The sequence below is a fragment of the Haplochromis burtoni genome, unplaced genomic scaffold, assembly GCF_018398535.1.
Source record: "Haplochromis burtoni strain Fernald_Lab_line unplaced genomic scaffold, NCSU_Asbu1 Contig_7, whole genome shotgun sequence".
Taxonomy (NCBI): Eukaryota; Metazoa; Chordata; class Actinopteri; order Cichliformes; family Cichlidae; genus Haplochromis; species Haplochromis burtoni.
The window spans coordinates 3225956-3248435 of NW_024582368.1; the positions used below are offsets into that span (position 1 = coordinate 3225956).

Below are 22480 nucleotides of genomic sequence, written 5' to 3' on the forward strand. Positions count from 1 at the left end.
CCCCAAACACGTGTGTAGATAGAAATGGCTGTAATTTCTTTAGTTAAAGCAACATGTTTGTTAAACCCCTTTAATTAAAGCTGAAAGTCTTCCGTTTCAATCACATCTTGACTTTTTAGAATTTAAAATCTACTGTTATGTAAAGAGGCAGGACTACAAAAAAGTGTCATTATCCAAAAACTGATGGGCTCATTTGTATATAAATACTTTTTCAAAGATTCCAGGTGGTTGACATCTTTTACCACAGTGGAGGAAATTGTTATTTGACTCCCTGCAGAATTTGTAAGTTGAAATTTATAAGTTGGAAAAATACCACACAAAGAAGGACCCAGCAGAAACATCTGTCTGTAATCTTCACTCAGTGAAAGGGAAATCAATTTATAACTTTTATGTAATGTCTGTTTTTTTGTTTTTGTATTTTTGGTTGATATTCCGTCTCTCACCAATAAAATGAAACTACCATAAAAATTTGAGACTGCTCTTTTTGTTGTAAATGAGCAAACGTACAAATTTATCAGGGGATCAAATCATTATTTCACCCAATGTATATTTTTGTCTGGAGCCTTTGGTTAAGTAGACTGCTTTAGCTTTCAGACACAGAGCAAAAAAGCTCTAATAAATGGAGAATTGCGGAGGATCTTCATCAAAAACAGGAATCTCTCTTTGCTGATTATACAGGTGCAAGTTTTTGATCCCATCGGGATCTGAATCTGACTTTTGTCCTTTTGTTTCAACGGATGTTTCCCATTTTAAATCTCATGTGAGTCTGTTTCCTTTACTCTCTCCACTACTGACCGAGTGTCAGCCCAGAGGGACCATTTCTGCTGGTTCCTTTTGTGGTTTTCGACTAAATGCCGTCCCTTTTTGAAATATGATTAATTCATAGACTGTTATTCAAACTGTAATGTTTGAATAGTTACTCCTACACAGCGCATTGGATTTTAAGTGCAAAGCTTTGTGTGCACCTTCAACAACAACAGCCACACCTGTGCACACATGTACTGACTAACTCTGTCCTCCTTTGTTGACCCGCAGCACCTGCAGCTCCATTGCAATCCAGGAATCCTGGTCATAAATAAGCACAGTTTTCACTATACATAGTTTTCATTGCATTTTTCTTGAGAAATTAAAAGTTCAAACAATGTCTTTTTTTTCCTTGCAAATATATATAAACAAAAATAATACAGACCAACATGAATCAGCACTGTTAAAAGCCTGAGCAACACCCATGTCAGTTACATAACACCAGGCTGACTACCTAAGTGCTCCACCTAGTGGTGGCAGATTTTAATCACCAAAACTACACTGTTCATAGAGTAATTACTGAAGAGTGGTCACACATTTCAGATGGGACTGATCTCTACACTTTATCTGATATTTTTCTTGTATTGTTTTGGTGGAGCTCCAGTTTATCAAATGACCACACTCTGTGGCCTGGAGAAAAGCATGAAATTGTTTTGTTTTTATAGCACAACCCCCCCCCCAAACAAACAAAAACCCAAACAAACAAGGATGATCATTTCATGGATATTTAATTGAAAAAGTTATTCACATTTGTTCTTCAGATGTTTCCCTTTACACGTGCCACATCAGTATTTTGATACAGACCTGACTCATCGGACATATAAAAGGACGGCTGAGAGTTTTGTTCAGTGGTCTCACTGCTAATTTTCTACAGGCCATAGTCATAGTCAGGTTTCCCATCAACATAGGTCTTGTAGAAGGCCTTGTAGGTGTCTGTGCTGTACATGGTGGCTTTAACAGCTGGATCCTCCCGCATGCGCTCTGTCCACTTCTTCAGCTCAGGTGTACCATCCAGACAGCTAGAAGACAAAGAAAGTAATTTAAAGAAAACTGAATGACAGAACATGAATACACAGATAAATGAAAACGTTAGGCAAATGAGACGTTCTGTTTCAGTAATATAAATATTCAGTTTGATTTAAATAGCACCAAATCACAACAGCAATTGCATCAAGGCGCTTTATATTGTAAAGTAAAGACCCTACAATAATACAATAAGAGCAGGTTCCATTAATAAAGATGAACTAAGATTTAATTTTAACCAACACCACTCTTACTTAAAAAACACAGGCTGAAGCTGTTGGACTCAAACTCAGTGACTCAAATGCTGCTGCAAACATGCTATGTGAACAAGGCAGCATTCAATGTAACCACACTTGTCAACTCGTAACTATCATCAAGTGAGATTAATGCATCAGTAAAGTGTGCTAAGCACAAATTTAGAGTTTTCCCTGTCAAGGAGCCCACTCTTCTTTTACCTTATTTGATCAATGTTTGCAAATTGTGCTTAACACCATCAACATCTGTAAAATTCACTTTGCACTTTCAATTTTAAAGAGGCAAAATAAATATAACTTAGGAGTTCTTAAGATCTGCTCTTCCCTGCAGCATTGCTTTACTTGGAGCTCCTTTTGCCATTATATGGATTTTATAGTGATTCTTTATGGGTCCCTATCAGCAGTTCCTCTGATAATGTCTATGACTAAAAGGAGGCCGCATTCGATTGATCCGCATTGTGTGGCGAAAGAGCGAAATTATGTCATGTGTCCCCCTTTGTGCATTGAGCGCAATGCAGAAAATCTGTCTTTAATCCAACACTGTGAGGCGTGTAGTGTCTCACTGGGTTCTCAAGTTTTGACAAGCCAACAAACACAAAAAAAGCCTGGAAGTATACCACTTGCTTCATAGCATACCCTTCTGGTCTCACAAAAGGAACAATGACAAATAGCACTGATCAATGTGCTCCGTCACTGTGGGAATCCCTCTTCTTTCTCTTGTCTAAACCTTTGTATAGTTAGGTTCCACTCAGATGACCTCAAGTTTCTTTAAATTATTGTATGAGTTAAACATTCATTTTAAACACCCTTTAAACTTAAAGACTGCTACTTACTGTTGCAACTCAAAGGTCACCAGCCTCTCAAACCAAGGCCACATCATGTAGTCAATCATTGTTATGGAATCACCGCCAAAGAACTTGGTCTTCTTATTAGCAAGGTCCTATGATTGAACATTTTTGCCTTTACAAGCTGTAATATTACATTTTGAGTTAATGGACAAAGAAACTACGGGATTCAAATACATTACCTACCTTACTTAATTTGGCTAATTTTTCTTTCAGTTCAGCTTCCAGTCCAGAGACATCCTCTCCATTCCTTCTACCCATTGGGATCTTGTAGAAGTATGGTGTCACCTGTAGAAAATAGTGACATTACAATTATTTGGTGATGGTTGAAAAACAAAAACCAAACCCTTAACATTTTTATTAAAGTTTTCATGCAACATACTTTGGAAAAGTGCTCCAGCATCATCTTTTGCTGAGCCTTAGCAAAGGGAGAGGAGGGAAGCAGCTTCTTTTCAGGGTAAACTTCATCCAGGTATTCACAGGTGATGGGTGACTCGTATATCACCTCACCAGCAGGTGTCTCAAGCGTTGGGACAAGACCAAGAGGATTCTTCTCAAGAAACCAGTCTGGTTTGTCTTTCAGGTGGATGTTGACGGTGTCATATCTGAAACACAAAAGTACCTACGTTATGTTCAGTGAGTGGGATGAGATTTGTAAAATCAATTGTAATAAAATGCATGTTTACGTGATTCCTTTGGCATTCAACACTAATCTGGTCCTCTGGGCAAAAGGGCAGAACCTCATGCTGTACAGTCTAATGTGGCCTTTGGGCACTGGACCAGGTGCGGCACTACCTGAGGGAAACAAGAAAAGCTTAAAAACTAGAATAAAAAAAATACTGAGGTGTAAAGACTTCTGAGGGTCATTCATCAAATTATTTTTTGATTTCATTAACCACTCCGAGAAGAAACTGTCAAGTATTACTGCTTTCATTTTTTTGGTTGGGCTATTTTTCTGTTATTTCTGCACAGTTATTTGTCACTAGAGTTAGACCTAGGACACAGCAAATTTATGTTTTAGCATTTCGTCATAGCTGAGACAGAAAATGTGATGCAGTTGTAGACTGGCAGCTGTATGCTCTTAATTTGGTCTTTATTTCACAACACGTTTGATCAGTGGCGGTCCTAGCCTGGGTGAGGTGTTCCAGGCATGTCCCACCGGGAGGAGGCCCCGGGGCAGACCCAGGACACGCTGGAGAGATTATATCTCTCGGCTGGCCTGGGAACGCCTTGGTATTCCCCCGGATAAGCTGGAGGAGGTGGCTGGGGAGAGGGAGGTCTGGGCCTCTTTGCTTAGGCTGCTGCCCCCGCGACCCGGCCCCGGACAAAGCGGATGAAGATGGATGGATGGATTCTTGGAGCAACTGTAACCCACATAATTTCCTTAGGGATTAATAAAGTATTCTGATTCTGATTGTTTCAGGATGACCTGCCATTATCCAATGACACGTCTGCTTACCTGTATCTTTTGCTCGTTTCTCCTCCTCTTCTTTTCTATTTTTTCTAAACTGAGCACCTGATGGCTTTGAACTTTTCTTGTCCATCTTCCATTGGTTTTAATTTTGCACTCCAGTATGAACACAAATCCCCCATATCGAGGAGCACCACAACATAACCTAACAGACCTACACCTTAGTTCACAGATTCACTTTGTCTAGGGTGTATTTCTGGGATTTCACACAACCCAGGATTCAAATCATGAATACATAATGGACTTGGATTTACATCATTATAAATGAAATGTGCTCTATTTGGAAGCAGCAGGGCCGCTCCCCTTTCGTCGGGTTGTGTGTGAAACTTTAAATCATCAAACTGTAAAATATAAATTTTAAATTGTTATTGATCCCTTTACCCCTGGTCCTAAAGTGCATATTTATTTTCTTACTCTTCTTATATATATTGTTTGTTTACTTGCACTGCTGTGGAGCCTCGTCGTCTCGTCTCTCTATATACTGGACTGTATGTAGCGGAGATGACAATAAAGTTTTACTTTGACTTCAGCAGCAAGCAGGCGCACCGAGGGCTCTCGCGCTCACTTTTCGCGTATAGAATTTCGAAAAAAACATTGGTGCAAATTATAAGTCTGTATCATAATGTCTGGTGTTTTGTTTTTATTTTGTTTTATTTTGCGAGTTGGTTATTAGATGCTGCTCCAGCCAGCCAGTGACTCCCCCGCCGCCCCGCCCTCTCCTCCCTGTGCCGGAAGCAGCAGGAGCACCTCGCAAACGGAGGGCGCCCTTATTCCAAGCAAATGGGCGATAGAAAACCGATCGGTGCCTATGCCATTTCCAGTATGCACTGGCATGACGTCGGGGCAGCATGAGTACGAGCAATTTTTATTATTTTTATTTTTTACCGATGCCCGTGATGCCGCCCCCCCACCACGATGCCGCCCCGGGCAACCGCCCGTGTCGCCCATATCAAAAACCGCTACTGCGTTTGATGACACATACTAAAAATGAGTCCATTAAATGGGCTATTTGATTTGCAACTACAGTGTATCTGCGTTTAGCTTTAGTGTTGTATCTCGTTACTTCCTAAATTCTCCCCTGTAATCAGTTCAGGGCAGAGGAAAATTCATCAATAGAAAGCCTCCAGTTTTAGCCGAGTAACAGCGTAGGTCTTACCATTAGCGAAACATTTTTCAGTGGACATGTTGGCACTTCAAGTGGTAGACGAAGAGCCGAAACGGTGACCGACTACACCTGACCGAGAAAGAAAGTCAGAGAGCAAGCAGTATGGCTGATTATTAATTTTATACACTATTTCCGTGGTGAGCGTGTCAAACAGCGCCTCAGCCAATAGTGTGAAAGGCGGGTTACTATGGTTACACAACGCTCTCCCGGTTGAAAGTACTTATAAACATTGCGTAGTTTGACTTTTTTCTTCTTCTTTTTAATCGTAAAATGAACGAGTTTGGAAGTTTAGAACTCAGGTATGTTGTCGCTGCAATTACGACACTGGTTATTTGTTAACAATTAACTGATATTGGATTGTTACAGGTGGATACAAGGTTTCGGAAACAAAAATACCGAGTTTGTTGAAAATAAAACAGTATGCTACACATGTGGGAATCATATATGTTTCCTGAATTTGGAGACAAGGACGCAAAACGCGTTTCCGAGTCCTGGCAGAGGCATTGGTGCATTGACAGCCAACGGAAACAGTGGGATTTTTGCTTTTTCCGAGGAAAAACTATCCCCGTCGATATATGTATACAGTTTCCCTGAGCTTCAGTTGAAGAATGAACTTAAAGGTAAGGCAGACGTACTTTAATTTGTTAAACTGCCACATTTTTTACTGTAATCCTGCCAAAGATGTGGACTTTTGCTCATTCATCTCTTTTTTTAGGAGGAGCACAACTGGACTACACATCTCTGGCATTAAGCCACGGTGGTCCATATTTGGGCTCCTGCTCCTCTCTTCCTGACCACATCATTACTGTGTGGTAAGCCACTCAAAACAGAACACTGCCCTATACTGTGTACCATGTGTTTTCAGTTACTCGGGCTGAGCGGCAGTGTAATAGTAATCATAACCTTCTGATGCAGGAACTGGGAAAATGCTGAGCCACTTTGTTCTCAACCACAAGCTGGACAGGATGTCGTTTCCTTGGCATTCAACCCCATGAATTGGCTTCAGCTTTGTTCCTTGGGCACTGCTTCACTCACTGTCTGGAATATTGCAAAGAGTGACAGCCTTCATGTCCTGCAACCGAGGTAAACGCAATACAGCAAATGCATGTGTTTAAGTTTCTTTCAGCCTTGCTGCAAATGCATGGAAGGTTGAAAGAAAGTGGGGAAAGTAAAGAGTCAAATAATAACATATATGTGCATATCATATTTGTCATATTGCAGTACAATTAAGCTTCCAGCACCTGGTGGGACCTTTAGTGAGAGCCAGGCACCATCCTCTCAAAATGTCAGCAACATTATGGTAACTTTCTAGTTTGTGTGATATAACTGCAGTTTTTAGATCTTTAATTTATCCATAAAACAATTATGTTTTCCATGACCCAGCTCTACATGTGTTTGCACAGGCCAAACTCCACCAGAGCACCAGAGCCAGGCTGACTCCTTCTGCCATCTGCTGGACAGCCACTTCAAAGCTCTATGTGGGCTGTGCTGAAGGATTCCTGCTTCTTGTTGACCCAGAGAGCCACTCTGTCTCTGTCCTTTCCAATCCTACAAGTAAACAAACCCACACTTGGATGTGGAAGATATTTTTTACCCAATTCAGAGACTAGAAAACCCATTGGACATATTATTTGTTCTTCATTTTTATTCAGGTGCTGAATCTATCCCTGAACTCAGAAGAAACAGCTTTCAGCGTTTAACTCCTAACAACAATGGTTTGATTGCTGTAGGAAAGGTACAAGCCCACTCAATGGTTACTGTATTAATGTATACAAGCACATCAAACATCAGGCAATTTAATATTGTTCTGTGTTGCAGGAGAGCGTTGTACACCTGCAAATCAAAGGGAGTCAGATAAACATTGCACAAACGTGGAAGTTAGAAAGACCTGTCACAACTGTGATGTACTCTCCTGACTATAAAACATTACTTTTTTCCTCTAATACCGTAAGTACTTAAGTGCGCAGGAGCATAACATGATATAGCCTATATCCAAATAATAATATGTTACATGACAGAAAAGAACAAACTCTGACACCTGCTTTTCAGGGGCAGATATATGTGTTGAACCCAGCCCAGTCAGATAGGATTGTGAAGATCTTCGATGTTCTCAGTGGCAACTTTGTGACAGCAACTCTCTTGCACAATGACAAGAACATTTGTGTGGTAAAGCATCTGTGTTGCTCAAGAACTGCAGCGTCTTGTAATTTGGGCCTGTGTCTCTTAATGAGCAGTGATGTTTGTGTTTACATTGGTTGCAGTCCTTGAAGGAGTCTGGAGAATTGCAACTGTGGTCCTCAGATGGCATCTGCATCAGTTCTCTCTCACTCCAAGTGGAGGTCAGATTGCCACCAGGAGAACTTACAGGACAGAGCACTTTAATATAAAATGTGTAAAATTGACATTTTTAAGAAAAAACACAAGTCTCTTTGTCTTTAGGTGACATGTCTGGCCTGCTGTCCTGTTGCACACTATGCAGCTGTAGGAACAACTACAGGAAAAGTGCTCTTTATTGACCTAAACCAGGAGCAGAGGCCTCGCCTGGTGCACGAGGTTCTCCTTTACCACAGTGCTGTTGATCATTTAGTGTAAGTATCTTCCATTTTTGTGATGCTTTCACGGGCATTTCAGTTAAAAACTGCACACAAAATTATATTATATTATATTATTATATATTATTATATTTGTGACATGGAAGCATGAATTAGAGGGTGACTTCTTCTCCCCTTCTGCTCAGAAAAGCAAATAAAAATGTGTTTACTTTTACAGTTTTGATCATGACGGGCACTATCTTTTCACCGGTGGCTCAGATTCACATATCTATGTCTTAGAAGCTAGGCCGTCCAAGATGTTTTCAGTCATAGGGTACACAGGTAAATGCTTTTATTCTTACTCCTTTCAAAATATTATAAATCAACATTAAATTACAGCACACATCAGTGTAACTAGATAAGAACTGTCACACACTGTAGCGTTGCAGAAATGTGTAGTCCTACTACTGTAACCAATGCAATGTGTGGGTTTCTTTTCCAGTTCTTTCTGGATGCATTTTGTCTCTTTCCGCTCAGTGCAACAGGGACATGAACAAGGTGAAAGTTCTTGCACTGTGTGCTGGTGAAGAGGACAGAAAAAAGGACAGTAGCCTGCTTACATTGCTCTCTCTGCCTACCCAGAACCTTGGAGGTACAAAACTAAAAGTGTTGATGAATTCTCTACTTAGTCTCTAGATGTTTAAATCATTTTAAAACAGTTTTATGATAGGACAGAGTTGTTCTTTAAAAAAAAAGAATCTGTAGAACATAAATTACTGTGGTACCTTTTTAAGAGCGTGAATCCCTCTTGAAAAATAGTAGGATTTTTTGGCAGTGTCTCAGAGGCAATGTGAGAATCTCAAGTCTAATAAATGAATCATTAAATCATGGGGTAGTAAACTAAGGCAGTTAAAAAAAATGTAAACATTTAGCCAAGAAGGGGCACTGCATACATGAGAGGAGTGAGGTTTGAGAATCTGCAAAAAGTAAAAATTCATTTTGAAACCAAAAGTTGAATCATCTCCTGTGGGCGAGGAGAGGTTTGGAAGGTGATTAATGGAAATAAAGTACAAGCGAAACTTAAGGATCATGTCCTGGTTCCCGTAGTTTCCTTTATATTCCACTTACAGTACTGGGAAAAGTCTTGAGTCACCTATCCATTCTTTATGATTTGTTTCCAGGGAGCAAGGCTTTCTTGTCTTTTCTTAAAGTGGTCTTTAGCAGTAGTTCTCCTGGCTTTCTGAAGGTCTTTTGAGTGTTATGTTGACATATAACAAAAAACTTTGGAACTTCTCACTCTTATTGCTTGTTTATGCCCTGCCCTTATCTTCAACGTCATGCTGCTCTGTTGTATCTTAATTGCCCCTTGGGGATAAATAAAGTCTTTCTGATTCTGAAAAAATCAGTTTTAAATTGTATCTTTAGGACTTTGTTATTAGCAGCTCGTTGCAAAGGCATGAATTTTGCTTCCATTTCTTTAGTCAGATTTTAAAAAGTCCCAAAAAATGCATTTTGAAAGGCATACAATTTTATTTTTTCTTCAACAAGATGATTCCCAAAGGTGATTCCTTTTAGCTAAAAACTTTGGATATCTTGACATGGTGTACAGTGTGTCCTTAAAAAAAATTGAGGAAACTTGAAAAATGAAGACAAAAGAAGTGGGAGGACTAAAAAAACACACACTGGGACACTATGAGCCATAGATCATCCTCCCCAGAACCCACACCTAAACATTATGGAAACCACGTGGAATCTTCTTGACAAAAACAAAAAAAAGCAGCCATCATCCAGAGAAGAGCTTTAAATTTCCTTCAAAAAACCTGGAAAATTACTCCTGAAGATTACTTAATGAAATGACAAGAAGGCTGCCTAAAAGAGTTCATGCTATATTGAAGAATGAAGCTGGGTATATAAAAATATTGACTTTAAAGATTTGATAGAACTGTGGAAACTGTTCTTGCCTCATGTACTATATTTCCATTTATGTTTGCACATTTCACTGCACCTATCTCCCATTGTAGGAGCAAAATATAAAGAACTGGGAGACAGCCTGAGATTTTAAACAGTACTTTACACAGGTTTAATAAACGATGAATGATAGGCTTCTTCTTGTCTTCTGTTCTTATTGTTTTAAGCCTGAAAAAATGCATTATTTATCCATTATGTTTTATTTATCCAAGGAAATATCTTGGCAGTGTTCAAAACAAGGAACAGACACTAGACCACGTTCCCATAATGGATTAATAGTACTTAACGTGATGTATCACACAGAAATGTTTAGACATGTTGTTACTGACACAGTTAAAATGAATACAGCGAGTGAACAGTTTACAAAATCACACCCTTTATTTATACAGCAGACTGGAAAACTATGTTGGACAACACACACAAAGACACAAAGAAGAAGCAAACACCAAATTGAGAGTTCTAATACTAACGCTGAGATGCTAGTTTGCTTTAAGGGGCCATCTTTGAGATTAAAGCGCCGGGAAAAAAAACAGGCTTGGCAGTTTGTAATTCTCAATTTATCTGTTTTTCATTGCATATTACAACGTGTCTGCTGTTCTGCAGGTCCAGATAGTATAGACCGACATGGTTGCCTGTCTTCTCACGTCCTCAAAGTGTTCACATTCACCGTGCCTCGTCCACTTACAAGCTGTGTTCTGGGATTAAGTGAGATCTTTGCTTACTGCCACAGGAGTAAAACACTTCAGCGATTTGTACTTCCTGAGGTTTGCTGCTGTCTTTTTTGGCTTTTTTCTTCTCAAATCATCTGTATAACTAAGTCACAGCATAGCATCACTCTGATTTGTTTTTGTAGTTTTACATACGTAATGGTCTCAGGTGTGCATTTTGAATCTTATTATTCTACTCTCTGATCTGTGCTCTCAGGACAAAGGGGATCTCTCTGATCAACAGGGAGTCGAGCTGAAACCAGTGCAGGAAGTAAGGGGTCATCCACTGGGCCCTGCCTCTCTTGCTCTCTCCCCTCACCGTTTATGGTTGGCTTCTGTGGGCCGAGATGGCTTACTACGGATTAGACAAACTGCGTCCATGGTTAGATCTCATTTAATTTCCTGTTTTTCATTTTTACTGTGAATGTTTTTGAATCCTGCATTTCATTCCCTGTGGCGCTGCCACACCTCTAGGAGCGGTACATTGAACTGCAGTGTCACTCGTGCCGTTTCGGTGGAGTCCGGAACGTGTCCTTTTCCACAGACGGTTGCACACTCCTCACTGTAGGCCTCAAAGATGGCTCTCTTGTGTGCACTAACATCAGGTAAAACGAGTTGCACGTCACGCTTACATAATGCACAGATGTGAACAGCAGAGGGAACCGTTGCTCACAGTCACCAATAGGCTGATGAGGGTTACGTAAGGCAGGGCTTTTTCTCTATTATAACTGGCAATGAAGGACAAAAGTAAGTAAATATAACTTAGTGTCCAGGGGAATATCAGCAGGAAGACAAAGATCTAATAAAATTCACAGCACAATCTTTCCTCAGAATAACATCCCACTCACATTCCACATCTGACTACAGCAATTGTTCCTGCATGCTTCTGTTTTCAAGTCGTTTTTATCTTAAAGGTTTTAGTACTTCAGAAATATTTTATTTGCATGCACCATTTGCGAGATCATGGTGTGTATAACCCACTGCCTATATTATTTATATAATAATAATATTGCGAATAATCTGTAAATGTAACCCCAATTGACCAAGCTATATATATAATGTTTAATTGATCTGTGACAGATACTCTAAAATGTTCCCATGTTATTAATTATAGTTTCAATCGTTTTTTGTCAAAAACACAAAATGTACAAACAAAATTACATATTTTAGGCAATCCTTGTGTGACTTTTATCTTTGTTTCAGTACTGCTAAAAAAAAGACTGACTGAATTAAGGATTGACTTTATTAAAACATGGCAGTATCATTTTATTGGCAAACATATATCAATGCTTTTGTTTAAAGCAAAAGCTAAGAAAACATCTTTCCTCTCGATTCTGTTGTGTTTTAAATGTTTTCTGACGTTGAGCTGTTTTCACTGTCACTTTGGAATCTGCCTCAGGGTGTTGTAGCGGAAAAATGTCACTACTGTAAGTCTGTTAGCCGTGGTTCGCTGCAAGCAGACCTACTCATAAATTTCCATCTTCTCATCACTGATTTAGAAGTTGGAAATTTACAATAAAATCAAAGCCAGTAATGTTAAAAACGGGTGTGCATGCATGTTTCTGGGATCACAGATGTTGCCACATAACAATCCATCATATTTTCAGTAGGATACTTTCTGTGAGAAACAATGAAAAGTTTAATTGTTTCAAATTCAGATCCACACTAGAAAACCTTTTCATTATGATCCATATAAATATACAGCCTGGGCCATAAACAGACCTCTGAGGTGATAACCCTATTCTAACCCTGTATTTTAGAGAAGGAAAAGAACAGATTTTTTTAAAAATACTTTTTTCTTTTGTGCTTCAAGTAAAATTATTATTATTTTTGTTCCCTGATTGACAAAACTGTATAGAACAGTTTAATTACACAGTCCGATCACCTAGGGTTAAAGTTACATGTTTAGGCTCTACAAAGATTCATTGCACCGTTAAACCTGAGGGGGTTAAAGGACATGCTTGATGATAACATATATTTTTATTAATAGCAACAAATTCCATGAAAAGATCAAATATTATCTGTGCAACCAAGCTGTGTAGTCTGTTCTCAGAGATTCTTTTGTCTAGAAACTCTTAAATGGATTTGTGTGCGCTGTTACTTGTGCCTTCATTATGATCAATTCACCGTTGACTGCGGTCTTCTCTTAAAATGACAGCTGATAAATACCTTTGCATATTTTTGTGTATTTCTGCTTGGGTTCACACAGAGTTAAAGGTGGGGATGTCAGTAAGATGAATGAAGCTACTCAGTACAGCAAGTCTACGGCTTATTTCTTGAAGAATATCTTTGATACTGAAAATCCCATCCTGATTAACTTTCCTGTGTGGGGTCAAGTGTCTCCGGTTGGCACGGAAACTCCAGAGGTAAGTAAGGTTAAATTGATCCATTGCGTTCTGTTTTACTGTAAAAACATGCTCTATTTGCTCAGGACAATGGGCTAAAGCTATTAATTAACTGCAGTCTAGTGCTGTAAAAGTTTCCTTTGTGCAGACTTCCCTGCTTTCATGGCCTCTAGTAGCTCAGTGCTGTTTCTTAACTTCAGCTGTTAATGATTTTAATGTGGTAGGAGAAAAGTAAATGTTTTTCAATGCCTCACAACTCAGTTCCCAAACTACAGCCTCCAAATCTGAAGGAACGCCTCCCTGACAGAGCTTTAACATAAACAGATTTAAGTTATAATGTTTTGTTATGCACGTGATAAACTTATTTTAAGCACCAATTAAACCTAACTTTTTCTTCTTAAGAAAGGGCTTGATGTTTTTTCGTTACTCCATTTAATACACTATTTTAATTTTCTTATATTTTGTTTTTAAAATATGTTTGTTACTGGATTTTTCATGTAGGTTTTTTGTTTTTAGCTCATTTCTTTTGTTAATTGTCATATATGTCTTTAATTTTTTTAAAATCTTTTTTTGGCCATATTGTACTTTATTACTAAACTATTCAGCTTTTTAAGCTGGTTTGTTAGAGGCTGTAGTTAAAGTTTTGGCTGTTGTAACATGGGGATTTTCCAGCTCTTATGCTAAATAAAGTATATCTTATCAGTTGTAATAGATATAAACTGCTATTTATTGCTTGTGTGCCATTTACTGTTTACTTATCTAAATCTTTGAGTTATTTTTATGTGTCATAGGTCAGTGGTGGACCATCTGTCAATGTGACAGAGCGAGATAGGGACGATAACAACCTCCTACGTGCTCCACCTTCACAGCCCACCTGGCTGGAAAGCAGGCGAGAGGGGGTCAGTGACTAATATGCTGTGATATTTGTGGTGGTGGAATGACATCTGGATGTTGTCTACTATTTTTAGATACTTATTCTGCTGGGGGGTTTTCTACGCGCTTGCAGATTGGAAGGTTACAAAAGTCCCCTTTGCACCAGTGTGTGGTATCTAGCTGGAAAAACAGCTGTGTGGTTCTTGGCATGCAGTCACTCTGTGCAACAGCTTGATTTATTTTTTTTATGGAGTAAGAAAACCAATTAGCTAGAGGTATAGCGCAGTAAAGAACATAAACATGTGTAAGAGCATGTTAGGTACTTTGTCACCTGACAAAGAATTTTGTTAACAATAAATTGATGTTGAAGGTGTGGCAGGTTTTTAAATTTTAGGTTTAGCAAACCTCACTGATTATCTTATCACACATCGGAAAGAGGCACTTTCTAGTCTGATGTATGCTACATCTACCACGGCGTTGTGGGTGGGCCTAAGGGGCCTGAACCCACCCACTCCACTAACGGGCCCACCGTGATAAGTGGAGTAAGTGTCTTAGTATTTATTTTCAGTTAATACAAAGGAAATATTTAATTAAATAAATAAAAACTAAATGTGTTTTCCTTTATATATAAGTAAAAGGTGATATTTATGAAGTTATCAAAGGCAAATTCTGACCAATCACAACAACCCATTTCACATGAACCATTACCTGATAAATCTGAGGGAGCACATCACAGTTCAGAGGTTGTTCAGAAGAGGATGAAGAAACTTCTCTGAATTTTTCTGATACGATCATGAGGTTTTACTCAGTTTGATTCTGGGATTTTGGTCATACTGAACCTTCACAGCTACTTTGTTTCAAAATATTAGACGAGTCTCAGCGGGGACAAAATAAAATTTGTCCTGAGAACTGTTAAAAAATAGGTGGCCTGTCTGTTTTATATTCTCTTTCAATGTAGCGGCAGTTTCTATTGGGTTGATGAATATACAGGGCAGTGCTGTTTTCTCACTGTTGTTATAAGTCAGTGTAGCTCACCCTCTCATCCATAAGAGGATTTATTTGTTTCTTTGATTACACTTTGGATCTCTGTGTTTAAGAGGATGAACATATTGGTCTTCACAATCCACAGCAAGAATATTAATGATAGATCGAGTATTGTTTTTTTCATTTACACATGCTTGTGGGTATGCGCATGCACCCACTTGTAATAAATATAAGCGTCAGGATTAAAATCAACTTCTATAATTACTTTGTCCACAATCGGGATCCTGGCACTGACTCTGTGCTACAGGCTGAAGTGTTGGCTAACATTTTCTTTTCTTGTCAGTAATTACTATTTCTAATTTGAATTTTTACGAGAGATTCTCGATTCTTGTGAATCTGACAGTCTACATGTTGTCAACAGCTTCTAAAAGAAGATCAAGAGAAATACTCTGAGATGAAGAAGAACCTGATGGAAACCATCAAAGAGTTACGCGACAGTGTAAGTGAAGTTTATTACAAATGCTGGTATTAAAAAGATTAGGAGAAAATTATAATGCCCATGCATAAAACCTGAAAGAATTTAACACAATTACTGTGTCAATAAACGTCTTTCAATCCACTGAGAATTCTCCGTACTTACAACTATACTTAATACCTGAACAAAACCTACATACACGTAATTAGACTGATCTAAAAACAGATTTCATGTAGCCAAAATACTCCATATCTAAAAGCTAAAAACTTTATGGTAAATACTATACAGCAGATAAAGCATAACATGATATTTGAAAAAATGATAACAGCTCCACAAAGAGTGTGATCCCTGCACTGTATTTCCTGTGATGTTAGATCCAGGAGATGATACGTGACAGTGAGAACCAGCCTGAACACTTTAACCTGGATGTTGAGGAGGAGAGGAGACTCGAGGCCATGGTGGAGCAGGAGGTCACAAGGGTACTGCTGCACACACAAATGGGATGACACTTTAATTCTGAATTCGAGTGATTGTGAATCTGTTTCCCTGTTGTAGGTGAGGACGGAAATTGAATGGGACATTGTAGAAAAATGTTACTTCCGTGATGTCCTAAAGAGAGAATGCTGGGATACCATGAAGGTCATCAGCAGAACCATAAATGTGAGAAGGGTCAGAAAAAAACAGCGAAACATCACACTGATGACTTTTAACATTTTTTAATTATCGCAGTTTCTTTTTCTCTTGTCTGCCGCAGGCCTTTCACTCTGACCTTGAAGTGCTGAACTACCCTCTGAAAGAGCAAACAGCAAAAGAACTTGAGGACCTTTGCAGGGTTCAAAATATGAGGAAGTTAGAAAAAGCTGCCTGCAGCGTAAGAAAAACAGATCCAGAAGCTCAAACAGTTTAGACTCTGAGTAGCACTGCAAAGAAAGGCACATGTGATGAATTCGAACCAGTTAAATCGTGTTGCTGTTTTGAAATGTGACACAGAAATGCAGTAATGCAGCGCTGAGTGGAAGCTGCGACAACGCAGCCTCCTCTGTGTTTTGGGTTTTCCTCTCTGGAAATACATTTTATGGCTGAAGCGTTCAAGTCAAAACAAGTTTACAGCTACAAAATGATTGGATGCCATGAATCTCAGTCCTTCATCTGACCTTTCACTGCAGTAGCATTTTGAAATGCTTGAACACATGCCAGTCCACCAGTGTTGAAACTTTTTTAGATTTATAGCTGTGTGGCTAAAAGTGAGTTGTTTCGATAGTTTTATCTTAGTGCAATGTCCTGTGGATGAAGTTTATAATCACATGGCCACAGATTCAGTCCTCACTGTTTATCTCAGCCCTTGTGTCCACCTTTAACCCTCAGCTAGGCAACCTAAAGAAAGATCTCAGTGCACAAGAAGAAGAGGAGGAGAAGAAAGTCCAGGACGCTGAGACTGCCACTGTGACGGGGAGTATCTCGGCTCAGTTAGGATATTCAAATCCTTATGTCTACGATCAGTTCAGCCTGAAAACCATAGAGCAGAGGATCAACCAGATTGTTTTGTTACAGGTGGGAACCTGTTTCAAAAAGGTGCAATAATTATGTCTTTATATTCAGGGAATATCCAGAACTGTAATTAAAACACTTTCTTAAAAATAATAATTATGGAAATAAAGAGCAACTTCATCATATTGTCATGCTGATCATTAATAGCAGGTTTTCTTTGCCCAATTTCACTAATCTGCACATTGCAGGATGTGATTTATCGCGTCAAGACGGCTTTCAACGCTGACTTTGAGGCATTACACAAGCAGAAGATGAAGGAGCTCAAACGTGTGAGAGACAGGAACAAGCACATCAGAGAAATCATGCTGCAGCTGGACATGCACGAGGAGCTGTGGGAGCCCAGCCTGACCAACAGCGAGTGGCCAGAGAGGCTGCTCGCAGTGGAAGTCTCTGAGGTTACTGTCCTCTTGAAACATCTAATCAGTTCACAGAGGGTTCAGAGAAAGTTCAGGGGACAAAGCATCTGTACAAGTTGAACTGCTCGTTTGTTTGTTTGTTCTTTTACCAAAGTGTGAAATGGTGTGTGGTTTTTGTCTTATGAGATGTCAACTTTGTCCAACTCCAGATAAGAGCTGAACGGTACCTCACAGCGGAGCAGAAAGAAGAGGAGGAGAGGAGAAAGCTGGAGGAGGAACGTCGTTTGGCTGCCCAAGTATGCTGCCACAAAACAAAAAAAATATGTTTTTGTTTTTCGGTTTTTACGTGTTAAAATACTTGCATAAAGGATGATTGCTTCGATGGTGAGGATAGCTCAGTTCTGCCATGTTAATGGGTTTGTTGCTCTATTGTTCAATTGCAGGCTGATGATTCTAGAGAAAGGGCTCTTGATGACATGATGGATGGAGTACTTGAAGTGAAAAAAGAGGACATCTTGAAAATGGTGACCATCAAAACATTTTTTTAAGACATTAATGCTGAAGTAGACCAGTAGACAGCAGAACACAGTATGAAATATTATCTACTCACTTCTTTGATCAATCTGTTAATTTTGAGATTGTCTCCAAATGCAGAATACAATTAAATATAAAATAGAGTTTTATGTTAAATGAACTGGTACTTATGAAGTGCCCTTCTCCTCTTAAGCCCGATTCAACCGGGCTTAAGGGGAGAAAAAAACCCAGTATAGTTATAAATAGAACAGTAATAAACACACACACATTCATATAGCACTTTATTCTGTGCCTTTGAAAATCATGCTTCAGCACCTTGACTATTGCCGCTTTGACATGCAGACTAGAGGAGCCAGGAATTGAAACACTGACTTTTTAATTGTTAGATGATCTGCTCTCAAGTGGGAAGACGGGGGTTCGGGGGTATATGGTTGAATAAGACATTTGAATGCTGTTGTAGAATGTAATTCAATTTAAAAAACAGAAAACCAAACCAAAACAGTCTTTTAAGTGAGAAGATAATATAAATAAATACAGCATGATGTACTTAGCTATTTAAAACTATACTGTTTTTTAATTACTGGTAGTTATAGATAATAATGTATTCTGTAATTAGATAATATAACATATTAGAAAGCTGGTCCACATCTCATGTCTTTGTTTCATATTACATACAGTCAAAATAATATGGACACCCACGTGTGTGTGTGTGTGTGTGTGTGTGTGTGTGTGTGTGTGTGTGTGTGTGTGTGTGTGTGTGTGTGTGTGTGTGTGTGTGTGTGTGTGCACGTGCATGTGTGTGTGCGTAATTGTGTTTCATGGAGTCTAAATATGATCCATGTCTGTTGTCACGGTGACAACTTGAATTCTTTTCTAAGCAGCGTCAGTTAAATTAGACAAATGAGCAAGAAGGGCACATAGTTTCTATTGAATTTACTCCACAGGAAATACCTCTGCCTGAGTTTGTTTTGACCAAACCTGACATTCAGTGGAGTGAGGAGGAGAAAAAAGTTTTCAAAGAGTATGAAAAGAAAGCCAAGGAGCTCAGCGAGGAGAAGGAGAAGTACAAAAAGGTATTACATAAGATGCTCTTTTTGCACTGATCTGAATTATAATTCACTCCTGATGTGAATGGTAACAGTCTGTGGCCTGTGTTGTTGCAGCTACTGGAAATTGAAATAAAAAAGCTTCACCAGTCCACCAAGGAAGCGACCGAAAGGTTTGATGAAAATCTGGCAAAGCTGTTAGAGAAGAAAGTGAACTGCACAGTAGCTATATACCAGGTAAGCCCTCTCTTCTCATTTGCCCCTTGCGATGTCTTTTATAACATCCTGCTTAAAATTGGTTTCGGTGTATCTAACAGGAAGAGCTCAAGATCACATATCTCGTTGAGTCAGTCCTCAGAGAAGAAGAGATGAGAAGCCAGGAGCAGGAGCTCAAGCTCCAACTTGAAAAAATGTTGGCATACAAGGTCAGAAAACTGGTGCACAGTAATGCTGTAGGAATTTATGAGTGCCAGCTTCACACTCTGTTCTTTGTGAGAAATGGCAGCAACATCATCCAAAACTGTAGAACAAAACCTTCCCTTCGTTCAGGCATGTTTTTTTAAGAGCTAACCTGTGTGGCACACTCATTTTGTAGGCTTCAAGACTGCTTATCGCTAATTTCCATACATGCTCGTCTCCTCTAAAATTGGTTCCTCTGACAGGATGAAACTGAGGAGAGGTTGAAGAAGCTGGAAGATGAAGTAGAGTTGTTACAGGAGACGTATGACAATGTTGTCCTTGAAGACAAAGTAAGCCAGCTGATTAAATACTAAAATGATGGCTGAGAGAGATGGCAAACATAACACAATATAGTAACCTAACGTCTGTGTCTCTGAAGTCGCTGGATAAAGACTTCAGGAGGGCATTTTCAGACCTTCCGAGCCATATGGTCGATTGCCTCTATAAGATGTTCAAACGCAGACCCAGGTTTGTTTCCTGATTGATGGCTACGCATGAAGAAAATTACATAATTTGAGTTGTAAACTGTTTATCGTTTTTTGTGGGCAAATTTTCACCCCACAGGGCTCAGAAGATGAGGGCCCAGATGGACAACAGCAACAATTCTGACCCGTTTAAAGAGAATCGTCTGTGTGGTTCTCAGGCCCCTGATGCATTCAGCCAAATGCTCAGAGCCATGGACGAACTGGACGCTCCAGCGAACATACCAGAGGGCTTGAGCACAGTAGCCTGGGAGAAATTCTGTCACGTTCGCAGAACTAAAGTAGAGAGCGAGCAAAAGGTATGACGACGAGGAGAGGTTAAATATGGAGGAGAGTTGCTGTTCCATTAAGATATGCATAAATGTGCACAATATCTTACTCCGGCTCAACTTATGAATAGATGTAAAAAACAACTATTTCCATTCTGTGCTTGCAGTTATGCACTCACTGCCAGACACGTCTTTTTCAGGTAAAAACAAAAGCTTTGACTCTCGCTGAGATGCAGGCGTTCCTGCAGAAGAAGAGAAATGAGGATAAAGCTGCTCAAGAGGAAATTAAAAATCTTTCTAAAGCGCTTGAAAGGTATAAATCAGATTTTTCACTCTGATTCCAGCCTTAAACTTAATGACTAGTGTGAGTGCATTAAATCTATTTTTTAATGGAAGAATGACCCGTGAGTGCTCCCCCCCCTCCTTCTGCTGTAGTCTGCACCGGAGGAGGACTGATCTCCTGATGGACACCATGGTCCAGATCATACTTAAACAGGGACAGGTGGAGGTGACTACCACAGACCCAACTGCTGACAACGCAGACACCGACTTCATTCTTTACCACAGGAGCGTCGTGGACAACCTGAGAAATGTCATCAGGGTCAGCCTTTTCCTACTCTCATCACAAAGAATTTGATTTGATTCAAACCAAATTGGTCAAATTCAGGTGGTTATGGTGTCGTTGCCTGCTACTGATTATCGCTATGCTCAGACACTTGCAGAGCAGAAAATAACATCCATGGTGGCGTGCAAAGACGTGCGTAAGGGCATGATCCAGCTGGAATGGGAGAACAAGGTGATGAGGAAGCAAATAGAAGACCTCTACGACAAGGAGAAGAATATAAAGATGCTACAACTCTCAGAGGAGCAGCAGAAAATGACAGTAATGTAGATTCTAAAATATGCTAACACTGCCTCTTTTTAAATGTTTTATTCTAAACTAAACTGAGACAGTGAATAGGCATTACGCTGTATAATTCCAACTTGTGAAAACGTTCAACATCTGCTTAAAATAATAACAAAATGTCTGCGTTTAGGGTTAAACATTAATCCCATTTGCATTTCTGGCCAAACCTCAGGCGGTGATATGAAGGCAGGTATTTGGCAGCATCACATGTTTTGCGGGCAGCAAATTGTTACCATCCTCCAGCACAGATGGATGATCTTTTATTGAAGACACACACCCTATTCACGCCAGCTCCCCACCCTGTTTTTTTCCCTTTTTCAGCTCTTAAAACTCTTACTCAATAGGCGGAGACTGGTTGGAAGATTATCCTGTCCTTCCGTTCTTTTTTAAAAAAATACGTTTTACTTTGTTTACAACCTAATTCGCATTGAACACGAGTAATATCACAAGTTAGAGCGCTGCAGTTGAGAAATAAAAAATACAGATCAAATGAGTCATCCGTCATCTTATTTTTAACAAGTCAATGAGCATCGCATGTGTTTCCAGGCCTGAATGCCAGCTTCCGTTGGAAAAAAAAAACTTCAGGTAGATCTTTGGTGGCCATTTCCTGCCATTGTTCAAGCCCATGAAACCAACCAACTAAATCCAAAGTTTTATGATGACGGTGTTTTACTTCAACTGTTGTTGGATGCTGATTTTCTGTTCTTTCACTGCACACTCTTTTCCTTTTCAGCATCGCAGCAAGTCAGATCAAGAAAGTCACACATCCAAGCAGATTTCCAGTTTGGAGAAAAGTATTGCCTTGATGGAAACGGTAATAAAACAGTAGCTACATGTGTGTAATTTGTGCAGCTGACTGTTCAGATAAAATGTGCTTTTTTTTTTTCAATTTTATGCAATTATGCAAATGCAATTATTTTCAATTTCAGACTCATAAGAAGAGTGTGCAGCAACGCTTAAGAAAGATTGAACAATTAAATAAGCGGGCAGCAGCAAAAACTAAAAAGAGCGCCGATTTAGAACAGCAGCTCCCTGAAATGCATGTCACCGTGTCAGAGTTGAGACACATCTGCGAAGCAGCAGGTAACGAAAACAGCCATTTCAGCTCTAATTAAACACAATGCAAATGGGAGTTTTCTTCATCTTCTAGCATGTTTGGTATTTAGCTATGGCAGAAAATGAGGCTGCTGCACAAGAAGAGCGCTACCAGGAAATCGTTAAGAGGAGCAAGTTGAAGGAACTCGCCAGAGCTCAGGCAGAGAACCTGGCTTTCCTTGGGGCAGAAGTTGAGCGTCTCACCATGAAGAACTTTCCTTCGCTTGATCAACTGAAACACTAATGAGCAAAGCTTTCTTCTTCAACAGATTTTTACGGTTTTATTTAAGCTTCTCTCAGCAGATAAATTGAACATAAAGTGTACAACTTGAACTGTAG

At 39.4% G+C, this 22480-nt stretch overlaps 2 protein-coding genes across 5 annotated transcripts; one reads left to right on the top strand and one right to left on the bottom strand.

Moving 5' to 3' along the window:
• Positions 1-1515: 1515 nt before the first annotated feature.
• Positions 1516-5711, bottom strand: LOC102297040 (glutathione S-transferase omega-1). Its single transcript, XM_005914120.3, has 6 exons — positions 5554-5711; positions 3613-3721; positions 3309-3531; positions 3113-3214; positions 2915-3021; positions 1516-1823 (listed from the first exon to the last, which is right to left on the bottom strand). Exons 1-6 carry the CDS (start codon positions 5579-5581, stop codon positions 1673-1675), a joined length of 720 nt encoding a protein of 239 aa, XP_005914182.1. The 5' UTR covers positions 5582-5711; the 3' UTR covers positions 1516-1672.
• A 33-nt stretch (positions 5712-5744) lies between these two features.
• On the top strand, positions 5745-22385 carry cfap43 (cilia and flagella associated protein 43). Of its 4 annotated transcripts, none has more exons than XM_005914127.3 (38): positions 5745-5861; positions 5929-6182; positions 6278-6374; positions 6478-6645; positions 6784-6862; positions 6966-7116; positions 7215-7297; positions 7381-7509; positions 7612-7728; positions 7824-7901; positions 8002-8150; positions 8332-8435; positions 8596-8745; positions 10665-10825; positions 10986-11150; positions 11243-11373; positions 12978-13134; positions 13905-14012; positions 15392-15469; positions 15820-15924; positions 16001-16105; positions 16200-16316; positions 16811-17017; positions 17182-17388; positions 17559-17645; positions 17793-17873; positions 18828-18956; positions 19047-19166; positions 19247-19354; positions 19592-19678; positions 19768-19856; positions 19953-20169; positions 20340-20452; positions 20575-20740; positions 20852-21022; positions 21780-21860; positions 21976-22129; positions 22213-22385. In XM_005914127.3, exons 1-38 carry the CDS (start codon positions 5833-5835, stop codon positions 22383-22385), a joined length of 4905 nt encoding a protein of 1634 aa, XP_005914189.1. In that variant the 5' UTR covers positions 5745-5832. The 4 variants fall into 4 exon arrangements, with proteins under 4 accessions (XP_005914189.1, XP_005914191.1, XP_005914190.1 ...); XM_005914129.3 differs by having other exon boundaries at positions 16811-16996; XM_005914128.3 differs by having other exon boundaries at positions 6784-6847.
• The last annotated feature ends 95 nt before the right edge of the window (positions 22386-22480 follow it).

Coding starts and splice junctions, on each gene's coding strand:
- LOC102297040 (XM_005914120.3), bottom strand. CDS start 5,581: ATGTCCACTGAAAAATGTTTCGCTAATG. Junction 3,215..3,308: donor TGCTGGAGCACTTTTCCAAA/GTATGTTGCATG, acceptor TATTTTCTACAG/GTGACACCATACTTCTACAA. Junction 3,022..3,112: donor AATTAGCCAAATTAAGTAAG/GTAGGTAATGTA, acceptor GTTCAATCATAG/GACCTTGCTAATAAGAAGAC.
- cfap43 (XM_005914127.3), top strand. CDS start 5,833: ATGAACGAGTTTGGAAGTTTAGAACTCAG. Junction 18,957..19,046: donor AGAAGGAGAAGTACAAAAAG/GTATTACATAAG, acceptor GTGTTGTTGCAG/CTACTGGAAATTGAAATAAA. Junction 19,679..19,767: donor ATGTTGTCCTTGAAGACAAA/GTAAGCCAGCTG, acceptor GTGTCTCTGAAG/TCGCTGGATAAAGACTTCAG.